Here is a 20,569-nt window from a genome sequence, read left to right as displayed (position 1 = left end):
GAAGTCGGGGGGCAGGAAGATACCATATCTCAAGACAAGGGAGTCGATAATGGGGACAAAGAGAAGGATGATAAGGAGAAAGAATACTGGGTTCTCTATTTTGATGGAGCATCAAAAACAAATTCCAGTGGAGCAGGATTGGTTTTACAAAGCCCTGACGGGTTCTTAATTGAGTATGCTATGAAGCTAGACTTCCCAACCACAAACAATGAGGCGGAATATGAAGCCCTGATAGCTGGCCTTGACTTAGCTGGGACACTTAGAGTCAAAAACTTAAAGGTCCGTGGAGACTCGAAGCTGATCATATCCCATGTAAAGGGAGAATTTGAGGCAAGGGATGATACGATGGCTAAGTATGTCCGCCTAGTAAGGGCTGTGATGACCCAATTTAATGAATGCCATGTTGAGCACATTCCAAGGGAGGAAAATGCTAAGGCAGATGCATTATCAAAGTTTGCTTCATCTGAGATAGAAGAAAGTTCAGGAAGTGTGTACTTTCGTGTTTTGAAGACACGAAGCATAGATGTTAAGCTTGTGGCTCCTATAGGCCTGGGGACGTCATGGATTGATCCCATTAAGGCTCACATTCAAACCGGTTGGTTGCCAAGCGATGCAACTGAAGCACGGAAGTTAACTGTTCGGGCACTAAGGTACACTTTGGTAGATGGGATTCTGTACAAAAGATCTTTTGTGGTTCCTTACTTAAGGTGTCTCAGGCCCGATGAGGCACGCTTGGCTTTTGAAGAAGTGCATGAAGGTATTTGTGGACAACACTTGGGGGGCAGGGCCTTGGCTCATAAGATAACTCGTCTAGGCTTTTATTGGCCGGAAATGATGGCTGATGCCAAAGAATATGTGAAGAAGTGTGACCGCTGTCAAAAGCATGCACCTATTGTTAGACAACCTCCCGAGATGCTGACCTCTATCAACTCGCCCATTCCCTTTGCTATGTGGGGGATGGATATTCTGGGGCCTTTCCCTATGGCTACGGCACAAAGGAAGTTTCTGATTGTAGCCATTGATTATTTCACCAAGTGGATTGAAGCCAAAGCCTTGGCCAAAATCACAACTAAGCAGGTTGCACAATTCCTTGGGAAAACATTATGTGCCGATATGGAATTCCCCGTATCCTCGTCACTGACAATGGAACATAATTCAACAACGAGGAATTCAAGAAGTATTGTGAAGAAAATGAAATTGAGTTACGGTTCACCTCTGTGGCTCACCCACAAGCCAATGGGCAAGCGGAAGTAGCAAATCGAATAATCCTGGATGGACTAAAGAAGAGGATCGAGAAGTCAAGAAATAATTGGGTGGATGAGATACTTCCCATATTATGGGCCTATAGGACTACCTGTAGAGTCACGACAGGAGCAACTCCCTTCATGTTGGCATATGGGGCAGAAGCAGTAGTTCCAGTGGAGATATCGCATTCTTCTCCAAGGATTCAGGCTTTCAATGCAGAAGAAAATGAAGAAGGGCAGAGGTTAGCCCTGGATCTAATCGATGAAGTGCGAGATAAGGCACATGCAAAGATAGTAGAATATCAGAAAAAGGCTTCATTCTACTACAACCTAAGGGTTAAAGAAAGGTTTTTCAAATAAGGTGATCTACTCTTGAGGAAGATAGAAGCATCTAGTGTAGGACAAAAAGGGAAGCTTGCCCCGAATTGGGAAGGGCCATACAGAGTCAAGAGTGTTCAGGGTAGAGGAACCTACAAGCTAGAGACTATGGATGGTTTTGAAGTCCCGAGAACTTGGCATGCACAAAACCTGAAGGTTTACTATGTGTAGGGTAGCTGGATACGATTCTCACTTGTCAGGATGGCGAGTAGGTTGAAAAGCACCTTGAAGCTTTGCTTGCTTAGGATTTACATGTTCTAGTTTTATTACGAAGTTTATTAAGACTTGTGTAAGGGACGAATCCCAGACAATTTATGAAATTCATGAGTTTTTCAAAGTATGTTTATGGCCTAACAAGTAAAAACCAAATGCATGGATGCAAGCATAAAAGGTGATAAATAAAATAGATCGGATAAATATTACAAGAAGTCCGATAAATAAAGTCTCGAAAATAAGATAAAGAAAACAAGCCACGCAGGGCTGAAAAAGCTCTAAGGAGCCGAGGTACCCTCGGCATCCATATCATCGTCCTCTCCGCTCTCGCTAGATGTCTCTGTCGTCTCGGAGGAGGAGGAAGAGCTATCATCCTCAGCAGGTCTGGAAGAAGACTCGGGAGGAGGAAGGAGTGGATCATGAGGAACATGATCCGAGACAACTACTCGGGTACAAAACCTCTGTAGCAAAGCCTCGTCATCAGGGCAGACATAATCCGTCGGGTTAATATCAGGACAAGCCTCGTTCACGGTCCCTAGGGTCGTGTCCCAACCAGTCCTAAAAAACCCGGGAAAGACTGAATCATCCCTAATCCTCATGGACTGGGCAAACTCCTCCGAGTCCAGATAGTTGTCTATAGCTTTATCCTTCTCCGCCCGAAGTACCACCAGCTCAGCGTTAGACTCCCCGAGTTCTTCCTCTTTGCGCTTGAGCTTCTTCTCCAGGGTAGCATACTTCTTCTGTTGCCTCCTAAGGGCATTATCGGCCTTATCAGAAGCCCGCTTCCATGACTCGGCTTGCCTCACAGCGCCTTGAAAATAGGCGTTAGACTGAAACAAAGCAATTAGCAAAGTATAAGGCAAGAAAATGCTACAAGAATGAAAGATAAGTTCAAAAAAGAGGAGGCATACCGAAGCCAGAGACTGAGCTCCCATGAGCTTAATCCTCTCAAGGTCAGGGGTGGCCACCACGTCAGTAAAGTCCTTGGAAGTCACGCTATGGTAGGACCAATCCCAAGCATGCTTCGTGGAACCAACCACGGTATCCCCTCGGCGGAATCCCCAGAGAGGCTGAAAGGCGCCTGTAGCAGCAGCAGCAGGGGCTGCAGCAATGATAGGAGCATTGTGGCCCTCAGCTCCTTCAGTTGAAGCCTCCCCCATAGGCTCCTTGTGCTTTCTCAAGAAGATAGGCTCTGTCGCCTTTCCCCGGGTGTCTAGACCTGCGAGCCGAGCTTTCTTCATCCTAGCAGTCTCTTCAACAGGAGGAACATTGTCCTCGTTAATCTCCTTCGCAGCTGCAAAACAAAGCAAAAAAAAATAAGTGATGTTAATAATGCATTAAATGAAATAAAGATGATAGGGAAGAAAAATACCCTGTTGAGAAACAGAGGATAATCCCACGTGAATGAGGGAGAACTCCTCTAAGAGAGTCCAGCTGGTAGTAGTGTCGTTGTCCTGAGTAAGCCCATTATAAATAATAGTTTTCTCAGGAGTTAAGTGAATGGATTTGAGGCTACCATCACTGACCTTCCCGAAGGAAGATTGGAAGAGTGTGCCCCAGTCACCATTCTCCCAACGTAACCCAACGAAACTATTCCTCCAATTTTGGTTATTGTCGGGAATGGAGGCGCTGTTAAAGATATGTTTACTTTTGGGCCTTTGCTTAACATAGACCCAACCACAAATACAGTAAGAGCTATTATAGCACTGAAAGACTTTCCTAAAAACAGCTACGGAAAGGGGAAAACCCTCCCTAAGGCAGCAGACCATAAAACATAAAATGTTCCTCCAAGCGTTTGGAGGAAGCTGACACGGGTTGATTTGTAAATCAGCTAAAAGATGAGGAATAAAAGGGTGGAAAGGAAACCTAAGCCCAGCATTAAGGGCGTCTGTGTAAATAAAGAGAGTGTCGGGTCTCCAATGGCAAGTACGGTCACCACCAGAGACTGGAACTAATCTAAGAGGAGGAAGGACATTATAACGTGCATTTAGTTTATCGAAATCTATGTTGTGCCAAGTATTGCAATGATTAAAAGAATCGAGATGTGCAGTAGAGGGATATTCATCCCCCCTAGTGTTAATCATATCGATTAAAGACATATACGAAGAACGAATCTCGATATCCTTACCTCTTTTTGAAGCAGAGGCTATCTTGGCCGCCCTCTCGGAACTCTTGTCAGCCATTAGAAAAGCTGGAAAAGCCTGGAAACTTTGAAAGGAAGGGGGCTGGAAACTAAGGGAGGAAAGTTGAGAGAGGAGAAAAGTTGGAGAATTTTTAGAGATGTATGAAATGAGGAGTGAAGAGTGTGAGTAAGAACACTCCCCCCCCCCCACCTTTATATAGGAGGAAAGAGGGAAAAATGGGCCTAGAAAAGCCCATTTGGGCCCAAGTTCAGGAATCTTCTGGAAAGATCTACAAGATGATGGAAGAATTTAGAAGATTCTCTGGAAAAATCCAGAAAATTTTGGGAAAATTCCTCAAAATTCCAGAAACTTCTTAACTTAGAAAACAAAAGCCCAGTTAAGGGCCCAAGTGTTTTAAAAAGGCCCATGAATAAGGCCCAAATGATCTTAGGGGGTGAAAAAGAAGCCCGGTTGAAAATATTGGGCCCAAAGTATAGCCCAATAAGAAACGAGCCCAGGAAAGGGCCTATATAATTGAAGTTGGAGGCCCAATGATAAGGCCCACTAGATTAAGGCCCAAAGATCAGCCCAGGTTTAAGGGCCCAAATCCATGTGTATAATCCTGACCTGATTTGACCAAAAAACACGAAGGATTCTTGCTCGAATGGCCTGAGGTCGAAACCTTGCCGATCAGGGGTGAAGAAATGGCCTTAAATCGACCAGGACCGGGACCAATTCGACCAGAAATTGTTAAGGATTCCTGATCGAAATCCTCCAGCCCGAATTGGCGTCGACCTGGGCAACCAAAGAGAGGATAATTCGGTCAAAAGTGGAGATCCTGACCGAAAACCCTGATCGGAATAGAATCCTGACCGAAGGGAGGAAATCCTGGCCGAAATTAGACCAGGAATCCTGATCGAATGTGCCCTGCTCGAAATCCAATCGACCTCAGCAACAAAGGATGGTTAATTCGGTCAGAAAAACAAGAGTCCTGACCGAAAGGGATGAAAATCCTAGTCGGAAAAAAAAAATAAAAAAAAAATAATAATAATAAAGAAAAAATCCTGGCCGAAATTCGACCAGGATTCTTGCTCGAATGGTTCCTCCTCGAAAAGCCTTCGACCAAGGCACAACAGAGGTTAATTCGACCAGGATCCTGGTCGAACAGGATTCCTGGTCGAAATCTGTATAAAAAAAAAAGAAAAAGAGAGAAAAAAAAGGAAAAAAGGAAAAAGGGGGATAAATCCAGAAAATTACGGATAAATCCCGGAAAATTAGGGAAAAATCCAGGAAATTAAGGATAAATCCCGCAAAATTAGGGAAAAATCCAGAAAATTAAGGATAAATCCCGGAAAATTAGGAAAATCCAGAAAATTAAGGATAAATCCCGAAAAATTAGGAAAAAATCCAGAAAATTAAGGATAAAATCCCGAAAAATTAGGGAAAAATCCAGGAAATTAAGGATAAATCCTAGAAAATTAGGGGAAAATCCCGGAATTAAGGGAAAAATTCCTGGAAATTAAGATAATTCTTGAATAAAAGGAAAAATCGTTGTAAACGTGTAGGTCACTCCACACTTTACACAAAAACGAAACCCTGTAAGGGAATAAATGAACTTAACTTTCGCGAAATCTTATACGGTTTCCCAAAAGTTAGGGGGCAAATGATAGGGATAAATAAATCCTGATTATATAATTAAATATTACAGTTTGGGCTGCAAGGCCCTATAAGAAGATGTATGACATTCAGACCAGAAAGGTTAACATGTTGATCAGGCCTGATGGACCAGATCAGGCCTGATGGAACAAAGAAGGCCCAAAAACCCTGATTATTTATTAATTTCGTAATTAATAAATAAGGGAGAAAAACAGCTATTAAGATAAGTCCTAGTGGAGATATAAATCCTTGTAGATTAGCCTCCAAGGAACCTCATGGGATAAGGAATCAGCTTCCTACTTCCTAGGACTCCTAAGTCTATCCTAATTCAGAGACTTGCCCACCAAGTCTCCTATACCAAGTCCAATTCAAGAACTCTCACATCTATATAAGGGGCCTCACCCCACAAATCAGAACTACATTTTTTGACTTGATCCTTGGCAATCGGCAAGGTACGTAGGCATCTTGTTAAGGCAGATTGAGTCACGAAACACAAGAACAGTCAAATCGAGTCTTGAAACTCACGTTCCTTAGTACTAAATACAGCAATTATATATATTAGTTTTTAATCCATAACAACCATTTTAAGTTAAAGAATTTAAAAAAAATTCAAAAAAAACGCATGTTGATACAAGGCTACGGTCTAAAACCCTTTTTCAAGTGCCGTTTTGTCTTTAAAAAAAGAAAAAAAAAAAGGCCTTAACGCAATTGTAAGTACTGTTTTTGTCTTTTAAAAAATTTAAAAAAAAAAAATTCGGGACCCCACAAGCAATTACATTTTGGACATATTCTTTAAATGGAACATAAAAACCCATTTTTAAGTGATATTTGGGAATCACACATGACATTTGAGGCCATTTCAAATAACAAGAAGTACTTGATCATCTAATTTTCTTGATCAACCTCTTAAGTCTTACCCCAGAAAAAGCATACCGAGAGAGAATTTAAAATTATATTTAGCAATTAGCAGAATAAAAAAAAAATCAAATTTTACACCAGTAAAGGATTGTGCTACAAACATTTCAGTTTTACATATGAAACCACCTATCCAACAGGATTACAATTAACTTCATTCTTCTTCATGTTTGTAAGTAACCTATAGCTTCATATATCAGAATCCTTCTATCTTGTTCTCCACAATCTTCTTATTCCTAAAACCAATATCTGTATATTTCAGAATCCTAGAAGATTTTGCTACCAGAAGCGTAGAAGAAAGATGAACATGAGGTTGTTTTGTTGATTGTTGACTCCATACGTATATCCTCCTCCAGAGCTATCATACCCAAATGAGAATCCTCTTCCAACAACATCTTTGCTACCAAGTAACCAGCAATGGACCAGGTCTGTTGCTTGCGTGCTTGTTTTCCAATATATTGACCAGTCTTGCCATCATAGTATTCGGGCCAACCGTCTTTGGAAAGCCTCTCTTCAATGAGCACAACAGCTTTCTCTGCAATATGCTTACGTTTAGTCTTGATACATGCAGCTGTAAGGAGCCATATAAGTACTGCAACCACAACAATCACACTGAATCAACATGAGAAAATCAACACTTAATCACAGCAATTCAGTTAAACAGACATTCAACAGCAGGTTCTCAAATAATATTTGATTTGCCACTGTAAGTGGGGAAAAAAGTGTATTCACCTTCTCCAACAAAGATGGAAATCTGGAATTGAAGGCTTTTAGATATTGTATAGTGATTACAGGGAAAAACTTGAGTTACTAGCAATAACTAAATTAGAATGTACCTGGCCAAGAACCGCCATTGTGATAACTCCATCTTGTATTCTTTGGATCACATCCTGTCAAGATCTTCCACTCGTGACCTTCTATTGCAGGATAACAGATCTTCAGAGGCATTTCTCCAACCAGCTCCTCCCAGCGTGCTTCTATGAGATCCATGATTGCATTCGACTGTGTGGGAGTTGCTAAGGATGCTAAAATTGCAACGCAGTTGCCCAAGCAAAACCAACGAAAATCCATTTTGGAAGGACCAACATTCCCAATGAAATAACCGCCACATGTTGGCATGAAATCAAAGATCCACTCTGGAAGAGAATCGGGAATCACATTAAACTTATTGACTGCAGTACGAGAATATTCTTCTGTTTTATACCTATATATATCGTTTAGCTTCTTGAAATTTAACCAAAAATACTCTCTCATGTGATATATTAACGCATATAGACGCATCTCTATATGGTGTACAAACTCCATCCCCTCACCATCTCGCTTCAGTAAAACATGAGCACATCTCAAGGCCATAAAAAAGAGTGCCTGTATTTCAATTGGATACCCATATACACCCTGCAATACATGAAATGTATACAGTCATATGAAGAGACATATATACTGGACGTGAGCAATAGAACTAAATATTGTCCATGTACCCTAGATTAATTACTTTGCAGGTTGTGATTTGTGAAGAATCAATTGCAGTCTTTTAGTACATTATATACAACATAGTGCAGGCACAAAATAACTGACAACTAATTATTTCAGGAGTAACTTTATAACAACTTGTTAATAATGTGGAGCAGACCTAAAGACAATTAGCAAGTATAGGTTCTAAACTTGACATGAAGTCTTTGACTTAGATTCTGAATTTAGCTGATATTGTATGTAACTGCATCATAAAATGCTGAAAAACATCAAAACTTGGAAGCAAAAGTTTATGTGCTAATTAATATGAGAGGTATGACTATTTTCAAATGGAAACCTGGTACATTTGTTACTGAGATCCAGGAGCATGACAGGTGCAAGTAAAACTTGGGGCACGACATGTGCAAGTAAATATTTTCAATCTTTTTACTAATTTATTAATAGTTGACCCGCTTAAGCGTGGTTCTGGTCCCAAATATCTGTTGAAAAAGATGCAGGCCAGATACCCAGTATACAAACACCTTAGGCTGTTTACACAGCTGACCAATTCGTCTAATAGAAAGCTGTTAAACATTAAAGCATAGTACTTTTAGTATTAGAAAGTCATTGTTTGTGAAAAAAGACTAAAGTGAGCTCCACAAGTGCAAGAAAATTCATGAAATAGATAGTCAATATTATACCCAATGAATTAGCAAAAAAATATATATATATATATATATATATATTATACCAAATGATTTTTGCTGGTTTGGAACAAAATTGAGAGCATAGAGTGATATACTTGCAACAAATAGGAGAATGTAGAAACTCACCATTCTCCTATCAATCATACAGCATCCATCAGCACATAGTAGAGTTGGGATTGTGTCAAAGCCCTCTGAGAGGCATAGACTTAGTATTAGGCGCATTCCCTTCTGGCACTCAGGCATATCAGCCAACGAACTGTCTCCTGTTGACTTTGTGTACGCTCGTAGTAATATGATCCACCAAAATCCAGAATCAATAGGCGCTACTCTTCCAATTGCACTCTCACCAAAATCAGCCTTAATCTCATCGGCATTCTTGAAAGGGTCATGTAGTACTTTAAAACTAGCAGGCATCACACCCTCCCCAAGGTGGAAAAAATCTATCTTTTTCTCCGATGACTGGAGTTGAATAGTCTTCAAAAGAAAATTCTTAACAATATCAGGTTCTTTATGCATTAAAAATGCCAAGGCACTGGGGACAAAGTCTCTGACAAACACCTAAAAAAGTTCAATGAACAAAACAAGTTAACTACTTCATTCGACCAAATATATGAATAGCAGAATATTGCAGGGAAGGAATCAGGTAATCATAACATTGGCTAAAGCAAATATGGAATTTCAAGTGTTTGGGGGAAGGAGCTACATCTTCCATGACATACAATGTTAAACTGGCGTAATATGACCAGGAATAAAACAAATTTTAGGTCCACAATAATTGAAGGTACACTTAAAATAAAAGCATGCACACCATAGATAGATTAAATTTATGATAAAAATATGATAAGCGATGAGCTGATGAGCTGATGGCCTCAACAAACATGATAAAAATATGATGAGGGATGAGCTGATGGCCTCAACAAACATGATAAAAATATGAGCTAATGACCTTCACAAATAATAAGTGATGCACACACCACCTGATCATAGTTGAGTTTTTCCTCAAAATTATCCGTGGCTGCAACAGTCCCAACTGCTTCGCCATGGAAGTGAAGTTTTGCCTGCTTCAATGCTTCCCAAGCCTCTGACATCATTAGAGATGTTTCATGCCCTTCCGCTGAACTTGCAGTATCAAGATCAGTATTAACAGGCAAAGGAGGTGGTAATCCATCAGAACAGTGTAGTTCAGAAATTCTATCTATTCTGGATGACATTTGAGGTGAAAGACGTCCCAGACCAGAAAATGATATCTCACTAAGGGATTTGGCTCGCAGCATATCCCCGTCTTTACTTAATTTTCTTGGCCTTTCAGGAAATTTTGAAAAATCAAAATTAATTTTAGGCGCAATACATGATGTCTCCAGGTCCTCTGCATTCTCACTGGGAGTCACATCTGTCTCCAAGTCCTCTACATGCTCGCTGGGAGTCACATCTGTCTTCGGGTCCTCTACATGCTCGCTGGGAGTCACATCTGACTCCGGGTCCTCTACATGCTCACTGGGAGTCACATCTACCGAATGAGTAGACATTCCAGAGATTTTCCAATGGAAAAGTCAGAGTTCCTCTAGAATCTGCATATGTTGTACAAGAAAACAGAAAAATAATAATACAGATGTACACAAACATAACAGTTCTGAGGCACTTACTAAACATTAAACATGCTGCCAGCATTAAAACTGAGTCTGAAAAGAAATAAAAAGATTCCACAAGTAAATCTTTGATCTAACAATGTGATAATCTGGAATTATTGCACAAGACTGTACATATAGAACCACAAAACCAGTCACAACCCTCATAATTTAATTCTACCATTGACAAGAGTACTTCATGTCCTTTTTCAGACATTACAATGTATACACATACATAAACGGAACAATGTACTAACTAAAATACATCTAGCAAGTTACAAGCATCAAAACTTTGATCTTAACAATATGCTAATCTTGAAATTTACACATGCAAGATTGTAGAAACAGAACTACAAAGCCAATTACAGCCCTCAGTCCTCGTTTTCTGTCATCAACAAGACTACATCTACTTTTTTGTGTAGTCTCAGCAAGACTTTTAATCTTGGAAACTAGAATTCTAATGAAATTTCTGATATGGTTATTGCCAGCTCTCATCTCAATGTCATCCTTACATAAATACGCGAGGATCATGCAAATCAATATTAGTAATGAACTAGTACATTGTAATCATCTTCAATATATCTTTTAAAAAAATGAAAATTCCAACAGATTGTACAAGAATTATACCAAGATAATAAAAAGCTTAAGAACACAATAACAAAACCAAGAAAACATGGCAAGAATCATAAAGAACATGCATAATAATGAAAAATAAGAGCATACAAATAAGGGTCATCATACAAATAAACATAAACAAGAATCATGCAAATATTAATCAATTAGTAAAGTGTCATATATCACCTCGAATCTTTATGAAAAAAGTGAAATTGAAGCAGATATACAAGAATTGATCAAGATAACATAAACCCAGAAAGCAAAACACAAGAAGAAATGAAGAACCGTAAAGAAAATGCAGACAAGTGGAAATCAAGAACTTGCAAGTAAAGGGTTGTACTAACTTGGAGAGAAGCTTTGAGTGATGAAGTGGATGATATTCAGAGAGGGAGAGAGAGAGAGAGAGAGATCACGTCCAGCTTGTGAACTTATATAGGCAATGAGGGTTATATATATAGGCAGGCAGGAGGTTGGTCACGTCCAACATTTAGATACGCTTCAATTTAGTGCGTCTCCTCCTGCCTCTACCCATAAAACAGGATTAATTCTTAATCAGGGTGTTTACTTTTTTACCTGTCTAGTTACTTCTTTTTTGCCTTAATTTTATTAATTATTAAATTAAAATAATAATATTAAACAGGCATCATTTTTTCAATTAATTATTATATATTTATAAATGAACTCCCATCTCGAATACCAGATTCACATTTCATCAAATGTTTAGTTTATATTTTTTACACCTTGGAAAGGATTATTTAATTATTAATTTCTAGATTGTAAATTACTTATTAGGAGGTTTATGTTTGACGTTAACACTAATGACATCATTAAAATTGTTAGTTTTCATTTTCCTATTTAAGCTACATTTACCGTTAAGGTCATTCAAATGAGGTAGGTTTAAATAAATAGTATGCCTCTGTACGATGAAAATATTAATTTAATGATATGTTTTAGTTTATATTCATTTAATGTAGACTCTTTTTTATCACTTGTTAATTGTTATACAATTTTCAAAAAAAAAAAGTAATTTTCGAAAAATATAGAAGTTGAAAGTAAACGTATGAGAAAATTACTAAAAAAAGACTACTGAGTAAAAAATTATCTTGGAAAATTGTCCAAGTCTAAGAGATGACCAAAAGACTAAAACATGACCAGTAGGGGTAGAGCTTTTGACCCATTGGTGCAGTGCGCAAGTAATATCACATTTTGTTATTAGGTTGCTTGCATCGCCGAGATGCTCTGCACTCTTTTGAGCTTAACAATCTGTACTCTTGTTCTTGAGCAGGTTGTGATTGGGTAGCGCAAATTGAGCCCACACCATCCGCAATGAAAAACCCAAAAAGTCCTTCAATGCTATTTCTGTTGATATAATGTTTTCACTGTTAAATCTTTGTTTGAAATCAAAGTGTCATTTTTACCAGACCTCAAGAGAATTACAAGGTAAGGTCAACAAAAATCTCAGTGAACGGACATTATGATAAAATTACATAACTGCTTATCTTTATAAAAAAACTGTTATGTAGCGAAAGAAGGTTCTACTTGTCATTCTTACCAGCCAAGGCAACTGAAGACGGCATGGGACAAAGTGTCAGAAAACCTTGTGCAGTAATAAACCTTACACAAGTATGGTCTAAGTACTATAATCTAAATAGCATCAGGGCTAGTATGGTCTTTGTACCCTACTTAAGTCTTACTTGAGTCTGGACTAGTATAAATAGAATAATAAGGTTTGTAATTCAGTATGTATGAACAATTATCAGAAAATGGAATATCTTTTCCACAAAATCTTCTCTCTGTAGAATCTATTATTTCTTTCTCTCTCTAAAACTGATCTCTCTCTAGGTCATTTTTATCTCTGATTATCTCAATCTCTTGCTTATTTCTCTTCTGATCTATTTTTATTTCTCTGTTTCTATCCTTGATTTACTGTTTTCTGTACTTATAAACCTAGAAAATCACAAAAACATTCAAAAACTAGAAAATTACTTTGCCAAGGCATGACAAATTGGTATCAGAGCTGATGTTTTCGATCTATTGTTATTTCCTCTTCTATTAGATCGGTGATTCACTGCTGTTAGTAGATAATTTCTGAAGTGTTTTAGTTGTTTACTGCTCGTTTACTTGCTGTTAGTTGTAATTAGTAGAGTTATTTAGAGAAAACACAAAAAATAGCAAGTTATTACTGTGTTGATTGTGTTTAGTAGCTGAGATTCACTATTCTAGTGAATATACTGTTGATCTGGTGTTAGGAGGATTGTTGTTGATTGCTTAGATCGTTAATAGCAGTCTGTTGGATATTGTTGATTGTTTTGAAGTTTTGGTTGTGAGTTGTTAGTGAAGGAGGTGTAGAATTGATTCTGGAGTAGTGCCTATAAGGTGTTTGAGATTTTGTGTGAAAGAATGAATCATCAATTAATGAGAGATAAGATTCACAGAATTAAGGAAGAAGACAGGAAACAAACTCAGGAGATGTTGCAGAGAATGAAGCAACAATTTCCGAAACATAAGGAAAGAACTGATGCTAGACTTAAGATGATAGAGGAGTTGTTAACTTTGGCAGCACAAAAGTTGAATCCAAAACCTAAAAGGAATACTGAGGAATTTGTAAATCATTTTGGAAAGATAGAAGGTGGAAACGGAACTCCAAAGGCTAACTGTTCTTAGGAGTCTCTTAGGCATCTCAAACTGAAGTTTCCTAAGTTTGAGGAAGGCAAAGAGGTGGCTGACTGGCTACAGGATTGTGAGCTGTATTTTGAGGTGTATGGAGTTCAGGACAACAAGAAGGTGGTGGTTGCTGGTATGCATCTGGAAGGGGCAGCTAAGAGCTGGTATCAGGTGTGGGCTATGGGTAAGATGAACCTGTTATGGACAGACTTCTGCATTCAATTCGCATCTAGGTTTGGGGTCAAGGAACAAGAGTTATTAATGGATAGATTCAAGAACCTGAAGCAAGAATCTTCTATGGATGAATATTGTAATCAGTTTGCTTTAGTTATGGGGAAGTTGAAGGTTAAACTGCCTCAACTAATTGAAGAGTACTTCATTGAGTGTTTCATCAGTAGTTTGCAGGATGAAGTGAAGCAAATTCTGAAACTCTTAAGCCCTAGTAGTGTGGAAGGAGCCATGAAGAGAGCCAAGTATTGTGCTCAAAATAATAGCACAATGCAAAAGAAGAAATATAACTGGAAGGAATCATCCAGTGCCAAGTTTGACACTACTACAAGTGGAGAAATATCTCATCTGCGGGGAAATGAATTAAAGGATACGTGCAAGAAGGTTCACCACACCTCGGTGCAAAATCACAAGCCTGAATCAACAGTGGAGATTCAACCACCAGAAGAACAAGGAGCCCTAACTCCAAATGAATCTGGTGCTAAGAAATCATCTGAGAAAAATCAAGTTGAGGTGGATCAAAGTGAACATCCTTCTATGGAAGTCTCTGTCCATGCCATAAAAGGTGCACATAGCAACAAAACTATTACTTTGACTGGCAGAAAGGGAAACAAAGACTTTACCATATTAGTTGATGGTGGCAGCACACACAGTTTTTTAGATGAAGGAGCTGCCAATAGGCTTAAGTGTGAAGTAATAGAAACCACACCAATGCAGGTGTTGGTAGCCAATGGTAATCAACTCATCAGCAAACATGAGTGTGAGAAGTTTACTTGGAGAATTGGAGAACATGAGTTTCAAACTCCTGTAAGAACTCTTCCACTAGGAGGGTATGATTTAGTATTAGGGGTAGATTGGCTTGGAGCCTTAGGGCATGTCACCTTTGATTTCAAGAATTTATTGTTACAATTTCAGCAAGGTGCTCAAACTGTGGTTCTTAAGGGAAATGTTAAAGTTTCAAAGCCTACCTTGCAGTAGATGAGTGCAATGGAGTTTGTCAGGAGCTGCCAGAGGCAAGAAAACGGGTTTCTCTATGTTCCTTTTGCTAAACCCTTACCTGAAGAGTCTAAGTTGGCTGATCAAGAGAAAAATGAAAAATACTCTCAACAGAAGGACCAGCTGCAGCAGTTATTAGAGGAATATTCATATATTTTTAAATAACCAGAGGGTCTGCCTCCTCATAGAGATATTAAACATTCCATAGATCTTAAAGAGGGTTCACAACCTTTCTCCATCAGGCCTTATAGGAATTCCTATGATCAAAAGAATGAGATTAAGAAACTTATCCTAGAAATTCTTGACACTGGAGTTATTAGGCCAAGCAGCTCCCCCTTTGCATCTCCTATATTGCTGGTGAAGAAGAAAGATGGAACTTGGAGGTTTTGTATAGATTATAGGAAACTCAATTCTTAACAATTAAGAATAACTTTCATATACCTTTAATAGAAGAACTCCTGGATGAATTAAGTGGAGCTAAGGTTTTTTCAAAGTTGGATCTAAGGGTTGATTATCGTCAGGTTAGGATGAAGGTTAGGGATATTAAAAAAATAGCCTTTAGAACTCATTTGGGGCACTATGAGTTCACAGTGATGCCATTTGGCCTCACTAATGCCCCGGCTACTTTTCAAAGTCTGATGAACTAAGTCTTTGCTCAGTATCTCAGAAAATTCACATTAGTCTTCTTTGATGATATACTAGTGTATTCCAGGACTGTGGCAGAATATTTCAGCCAATTGGAGCAAGTGTTTAAAATCATGAGGCAACAGAAATTGTTTGCTAAGATGTCAAAATGTGAATTCTTGCAATCTAAGGTGGCTTGCCTAGGACAAGTGATCACTAAAGAAGGAGTAGCAGTAGATAAGAACAAGGTTAAGGATATGCTAGCCTGGCCAGTTCCTAAGAATGTCAAGACTTTGAGAGGGTTCTTGGGATTAAGTGGTTATTACAGGAAATTTGTTAAGAACTATGGCATTATAGCTAAGCCCTTAACAAATCTGTTACAGAAGGATAATTTCAGTTGGAATGATGAAGCTGAGGAAGCATTTCAAGCACTAAAGCAAGCCTTGGTCCAAACCCCTGTCTTGAAGCTACCAGATTACACTAAGGTTTTTACAGTTGAATCAGATGATTGTGACACTGGTATTGGGGCTGTTTTGACTCAAGAAGGAAGGCCATTGGCTTGTTTTAGCAAGGCACTAGGCAGTAGGGGTCAGGCCATGTCAACTTATGAAAAGGAACTCATGGCTTTGGTTTCAGCAGTAAAGAAATGGACACTCTATTTGATGGACAAGCATTTCTTCATCAAAACTGCTCATTGGGCTCTTAAATTTCTGGCTGAGCAGAAGGTGAGTAACTTGTTGCAGCAGAAGTGGATTAGTAAGCTTATGGGGTATAACTATACTATTCTGTATAGAAAGGGTAAGGAGAACATTATGGCAGATGCTCTCTCCAGGATGCATGAAGCCTCTGCACCTCAGTAAGAGAGTGACAACTGTTTGCAAGGCAATCCTGAGGACAAGATTGTACTGAAGGAGGGAGGAATGTCAGGAGATCGATAGTAATATAGTATAAGTACTATAATCTGATTAGAATAGCAGTCAATGGTAGTATGGTCTTTGTACCCTACTTAAGTCTTACTTGAGTCTGGACTAGTATAAATAGAATAGTAAGCTTTGTAATTCAGTATGTATCAACAATTATCAGAAAATGGAATATCTTTTCCACCAAGTCTTCTCTCTCTCTAGAATCTGTTATTTCTTTCTCTCTCTAAAACTGATCTCTCTCTAGGTCATTTTTATCTCTGATTATCTCAATCTCTTGCTTATTTCTCTTCTGATCTACCTTCATTTCTCTATTTCTATCCTTGATTTACTGTTTTCTGCACTTATAAACCTATAAAATCATAAAAACATTCAAAAACTAGAAAATTACTTTGTCAAGGCATGACACAATGATACACCACTTAATGTTCTTGCATATCCATATATTCACAATCTCAGAAACACTCATACTTGCGGTTCTTCCTGCGGGTATTCTACACAAACCGTAGGATGTCAAGCCATAACCCGAAACACCCGACGATCTGGGCGTCCATGAGCTTATCGACCCATTGACATCTTTATGGACCATGCGTCCATCATGTCTGAAAAGGTTTGAGGGTTGAGCGCTATCAAAATTTTAGATGTTGAATCTTTAAAAGTAAGGTGAAAAGAAACATTGACATATTTTAAGTGGTACTGGATTCGGTCCGGATTATTTATCATCGAGATTTTGGCACTAGCATGCCTACAAATCATTTACTTTACAAACCTCGGCCCAGACTCCAGAGCACCCTGCCTGCAACCAACCTTCCACAACAGATCAAGTAATAAAATAGATTGAATGTTTAACAAATTATGAAAGTGCATTATGTATAAACTAAAGAACCTCATGGCCTGCCTGTGCAAATTTTAGAGCAAACAGATGATTTTCAAAATTTCTATTGAGGTGTCCTAGCCATATTATCGAGGCACGTTCTTATTTGTGCTACTCTTACCTACCCGAGATCCACCATTGAGGCAGTACAAGCTGAACAGAAGCAAAAACTCCATTAATATTTCTACCAAGTCAGGCATATACTTGGCATGTTCTATGTGTTTTGTACTTTTATAATATCTACATGGCTAACCATCACATGATTATCTGTAATACAGAACAAGAATACACTCGTCATAATTCTAGACCAACATATCTGATCTGAGCAAAATCTGAAAAATGTTCAATGTGTTTCTCTCTGTTAATGCCCATTCAATACTGCGAACAAGGAAAATGTTGATGTGTTATGATCTAGTGTGCACCCAGTTATGCTTTCTTCTTCTTATCTTTCCTGGCCATATAGGTAGATATACAATTAAGATACATAATAATGTGCAATCCAAGTGACTAGTGAGCCCTATGAAGATAAGTGGACACCACACTAGTCTTTACCTCTAACACTTTTAAATTTAAGAAAACAACTATACTCTAAGCAAATTACCAAACCTCAGTAGAAGTTACATCTAACAGTACAGCATCACCCAACACATTAATCTTGTAATATCGTGACATTGTCCGCTTTGACTTTGCTATAAATTGATGATACCATTATTCTCAACTCCTTTAGACTGGCTAACTTCCGAGAAACTGTCTAGAAAGGTTACTAGGAAGAAACAACATACTAAAAGAATACATTCATGCACTCTAGAACCAAATAGCTTTTAAAGTTTGATAAAGCCATTATAAAATATGTAGCATTCTACAACAGATAACTATTTTTGCACTTCATTATATACTCAAAAATAAATTTTGACCGCTACTTTATCCCCAAGTAAAATCATACCATTTTAAATAGGATTCCTAAACTTGCTAGATTCAATTGGCTTCATTTGATATCAAATAGCTAATGTAATATAATTTAATGAAATCATATAGAACACAAAGTAGAGCATATATATGCCTAAAAACAAAATAGCATTAACAGAACCTAACTAGTTATGTATCTCCCAGATCAAATGTGGGCAAGGAGAGGCAAACTTAAATTAAATAGTACTTGACTATTTCAATGTAGGTCTTAACGCATCAGACGATCCAACGTGATTTTAAAAGGTAAAATAAATTTAGGGAAATGAAGGTCAGAAGGTAAAATATTTAGATAATAGACTCATAATCATTCACCATAAAAAAAGGGCTGCTTTCCTCATTTCTTAATCATCGTTACTTTCCTCATTATCATTTTCAGAATCAGCATCTTCCGAATCAGCGTTGCTTTCCTCACTATCATCTTCTGAATCAGCATTGCTTTCCTCACTATCATCTTCTAAATCAGCGTTGCTTTCCTCACTATCATCTTCTGAATCAGTGTTGCTTTCTTCATCATCATATTATGAATCAGCATTCCTTCGCTTATAAACATCTTTATCAGCAGGCCAGTCGATTAGCTTCGAAATTGGGATGGTAAGCAGGCTCTCCTTATACTTGAAAACATTAAAAAAATGAAAAAAAAGGATAAATAAGCATAAATCTTTCCATTTTCTTGTCAGAGTTATATGAGAAATATTCCCCAGCCACTTCCTCATTAGTTATTTGCAGCATGAATTCAACGCTGTTAATCGCTGACCTAAATCAATACTAAGCATCACAGTCCATGATGCCTCAACTTCACAATCACCACGACGGAGGCATGCCTCATTATCTAATGTCCACAAGTTAATCTCATGATCGTTTCCTCTGAAGATGACGGCAGCAATTACATCCTCAAACTCAACAATATAAGCTGATGTGCCAGAAACATTAGAGCTTAATGGGAGCTTAATATCACAAATAAACTCCTCCTTGTTCAGATCAAAAGCCACCATACCATTATATCCTTTGGCAAGCAAAAACCCATGGAGGCATATATCAAACTAATTCCTTTAGGAACATCAGTGAGTTTAGCATTAATGTTTCGCCAAATATTCTTGTCTTCGCAGAGGCATACTTCTCGATTACAGAAACGATCTCACTCTTGGTTGCAACATATATCACCATATGAGAATGGTCATTAATTTGTTTCACTTCTACAGGAATGAGGAAAACAAGCCTAACAACTTTAAAGTCAAAATCAACGAGATCAAAACCAACACCAAAAGCCACGTATTTCTTAGTTGTCTTAAAATCATTATCAATGTCTATAGTATGGGGGGAATAAGTTTGGAGTGTTTGGTAGCAGAATTCCAAAGGTACATATGATCATGTTTTTGTTCAGGTAAATTTCTCGAAACATTAATAGAAACACAAACAATGCCACAATCAGAACCAACAAGACGAGAGTCAGCATAAAAGTTATAGTCAGCTTTAGAGTAAGGAAATATAAGATGGGCCACATATTCCACACATTCATGTACAATATCAGAATACATGTAACGGATGAGTGAAAAAGAACCTTATACTTGTTGAAAGTCGTAATCTTCTTCAAATCGGGTGATTTTGCCGATAAGAGAACCATCGTCTTGTTTAGCACGAAGGAGGTGAGATTTGATGAAAGTAGGGCTTGAAATAAGAGATAACCAGGATTTGGAAACAGCTTTGCAACAAAGTAAGGGCTTGACACGAAGCCTGAAAAGCACCAAGGTTAAGAGATCATGGTTTGTTAACCTCTCCCCAACATCAGCTCTCTTCTCCATCCTAGTCTTCTTTTTCCCAGTATTTGGGGTTTTGAATTTTATGATTTTGTTCGCTAGGGTTCCATGGAGAGTAAAGGCCTCACTTCAATTCTCTTTCTTTTATATAATATTCTTTTTTCAAAAAAATAGCAGTTTCTAAAATCTTCACTAATGTTTTTGGGTTATTTTCTATCTAGATTTTACTTTTCAGAAAACTTTTTATATTTTAAATTTGGTTTGTTGCAGACCAACAAACGGTTTGTAAACCGTTGGATGAGGATTAAAGGGCTGGGATAGACTGCGGAAATTATTCGCGGTTGGTAAGGACGGAACACGGAAATTGTCTGCGGTTGGTAGTTTTCCCTTATCCCCAATATTCCAACACTCTCTCATTTCACCACACAAAAATACCCAAATCTCCAAAAAAAATCTACTCTCCAAGTTTATATTTTAGGCAATTTTGGGGCATTTTTATCAAGAAATTCAAATACTTTTGTCAATTCAAGGTATATTTCTTCTTTTCAATTTCAATTTTTCATGGCGGATAATTTATTTGCTCGTATGTTTCGTCATAAACGTAAAAATAAAAAAAAT

At 38.1% G+C, this 20,569-nt stretch overlaps 1 protein-coding gene across 4 annotated transcripts; it reads right to left on the bottom strand.

Moving 5' to 3' along the window:
- Window positions 1-6,549: 6,549 nt before the first annotated feature.
- Window positions 6,550-11,420, bottom strand: LOC141670804 (putative alkaline/neutral invertase F). Of its 4 annotated transcripts, XM_074476805.1 has the most exons (7): window positions 11,270-11,420; window positions 10,329-10,364; window positions 9,663-10,192; window positions 8,812-9,243; window positions 7,843-7,924; window positions 7,366-7,665; window positions 6,550-7,121 (listed from the first exon to the last, which is right to left on the bottom strand). In XM_074476805.1, the coding sequence occupies exons 2-7, from the start codon at window positions 10,351-10,353 to the stop codon at window positions 6,796-6,798; spliced, it is 1,695 nt and encodes a 564-aa protein (XP_074332906.1). In that variant the 5' UTR covers window positions 10,354-10,364; window positions 11,270-11,420; the 3' UTR covers window positions 6,550-6,795. The 4 variants fall into 4 exon arrangements, with proteins under 4 accessions (XP_074332906.1, XP_074332903.1, XP_074332905.1 ...); XM_074476802.1 differs by having other exon boundaries at window positions 7,366-7,924; window positions 11,270-11,419; XM_074476804.1 differs by lacking the exon at window positions 10,329-10,364 and having other exon boundaries at window positions 7,366-7,924; window positions 9,663-10,253; window positions 11,270-11,419.
- Between the last annotated feature and the right edge of the window lie 9,149 nt (window positions 11,421-20,569).

This window comes from Apium graveolens, chromosome 7, assembly GCF_009905375.1.
Source record: "Apium graveolens cultivar Ventura chromosome 7, ASM990537v1, whole genome shotgun sequence".
Lineage (NCBI taxonomy): Eukaryota > Viridiplantae > Streptophyta > Magnoliopsida > Apiales > Apiaceae > Apium > Apium graveolens.
The sequence above is the reverse complement of the archived record's forward strand: the minus strand, read 5'-3'. Positions and strand labels throughout refer to the sequence as shown.